General features: G+C 47.3%; 1 protein-coding gene across 1 annotated transcript in view; it reads right to left on the bottom strand.

Annotated features, from left to right (window-relative positions):
- The window catches only part of CPA3 (carboxypeptidase A3), a 29,861-nt gene extending 28,742 nt beyond the window's left edge, over nt 1-1,119 (bottom strand). Inside the window, 3 exon segments of the mRNA XM_055086312.1 lie at nt 560-637; nt 1,055-1,101; nt 1,104-1,119. Coding sequence (XP_054942287.1) covers nt 560-637; nt 1,055-1,101; nt 1,104-1,119 — 141 coding nt within the window.
- Between the last annotated feature and the right edge of the window lie 576 nt (nt 1,120-1,695).

The raw sequence follows: 1,695 nt of genomic DNA on the forward strand, positions 1-1,695 counted from the left end.
TCATGGGCCTAGCCGCTCCGCGGCATATGGGATCTTCCCGGACCGGGGCACGAACCCGTGTCCCCTGCATCGACAGGCGGACTCTCAACCACTGCGCCACCAGGGAAGCCCAAAAGGGTCACATCTTGAGGTTATCAACCAGTGCATTGCTGTTATCAGGTAACCAGTACCTTGATGTTATCATAATTTTGACAGAAATTATGCCACTGGTACAGATCAGTGTGGGAGTGAGGAGAACGGAGCAGGCAAGGCACTACCAGCAGGGAGGGAGAAGAGGCCATGATAAAGGTGTCAGGAACATCTCCCTGTTTCACACTTTCACCTAGAAAAAGCTGTTGTTTGCAAAGCTTTGGGGTGGGAAAACAGAAGTGGTAATTTGGGGGAAAATAAATAAAAACAAGGGAAGTACTAGCAACTGGCTGAATTATCCAAGTAGCTCCTGTCACTTCCCCCTATCTTTGTCTTTGGTAGCTCCGTGGGCATTGAAAATAAAAGGCAAAAGAAGCAGGTTTTAGGGAATGAAAAGAAAAGATTTAAAAAACCCCTCTATTTGCTTTACCTGGTTGGTTTTGGCCAAGTCCTTTATGATGTTTGCTTGGTTTTCATCCTGGGGCTTCACATGTAGCACCTTCTCCCTTTAAGAATACAAAAGATGAAACATGTAAACTGTAAAGAAGCGTTTCATAATCCTCTTCCCACATGGAGTCTGGAATACAGGGCGGCAAGATTCACCTGTCAAAGTGGACAGGAGAGGGCTTCCCTGGGGCGCACTGGTTGGGAGTCCGCCTGCCGATGCAGGGGACGCGGGTTCGTGCCCCGGTCCGGGAGGATCCCACATGCCGCGGAGCGGCTGGGCCCGTGAGCCATGGCCGCTGAGCCTGCGCGTCCGGAGCCTGTGCTCCGCAGCGGGAGAGGCCACAACAGTGAGAGGCCCGTGCACCACGAAGAAGAGTGGCCCCCGCTCACCGCAACTAGAGAAAGCCCTCGCACAGCAACGGAGACCCAACACAGCCATAAATAAATAAATAAATAAATAAATAAATAAATAATTTTTAAAAAAGCGGACAGGAGCAATTGCAAGGGTGTTAGCGATCAAACCAGAGGCAGGATGAACCTCATGGTCCTTCTTTGCCTGTCCCAAGCCCCTCTGCCACTTTTATGCCTCAGCTCTTATCTGGAGGAGCAGTTCATTTCCTCTTGGGGTTCTGGTGGGCGAAATGCCCCCCCCCATGTTTTCTAGTTGGGGAGGGGAGTAGGGTGGCAACACTAATACTAAATACCCATTTTGTGACAGGTGAATTCCATGCTACTCATATACCTTTTACAATTGGGAATACCTATTTTACAGATGAGATGAGAGGCAAATTCCTTGTTTAGCAAATAACTTGCCCAAGGAAGCAGAGCTAGTATGATGAGATTTGAACCCAGTTCTTTGTTCTAAAATACTACTCTACCATATGCTTGAATTGAAGGATGGAAGGAATCGGTTTAAATTTGCACTTGGAACCCGAGATGAATTTGGGTATCTGGCCACAGAACCCTGATGGGTGGTCCTTAATAGCAAAACTTTTTTTTTTTAACATCTTTATTCGTGTATAATTGCTTTACAATGGTGTGTTAATTTCTGCTTTATAACAAAGTGAATCAGCTGTACATATACATATATCCCCATATCTCCTCCCTCTTGCGTCTCGC

This window comes from Physeter macrocephalus, chromosome 1 (genome assembly GCF_002837175.3).
Source record: "Physeter macrocephalus isolate SW-GA chromosome 1, ASM283717v5, whole genome shotgun sequence".
Taxonomy (NCBI): Eukaryota; Metazoa; Chordata; class Mammalia; order Artiodactyla; family Physeteridae; genus Physeter; species Physeter macrocephalus.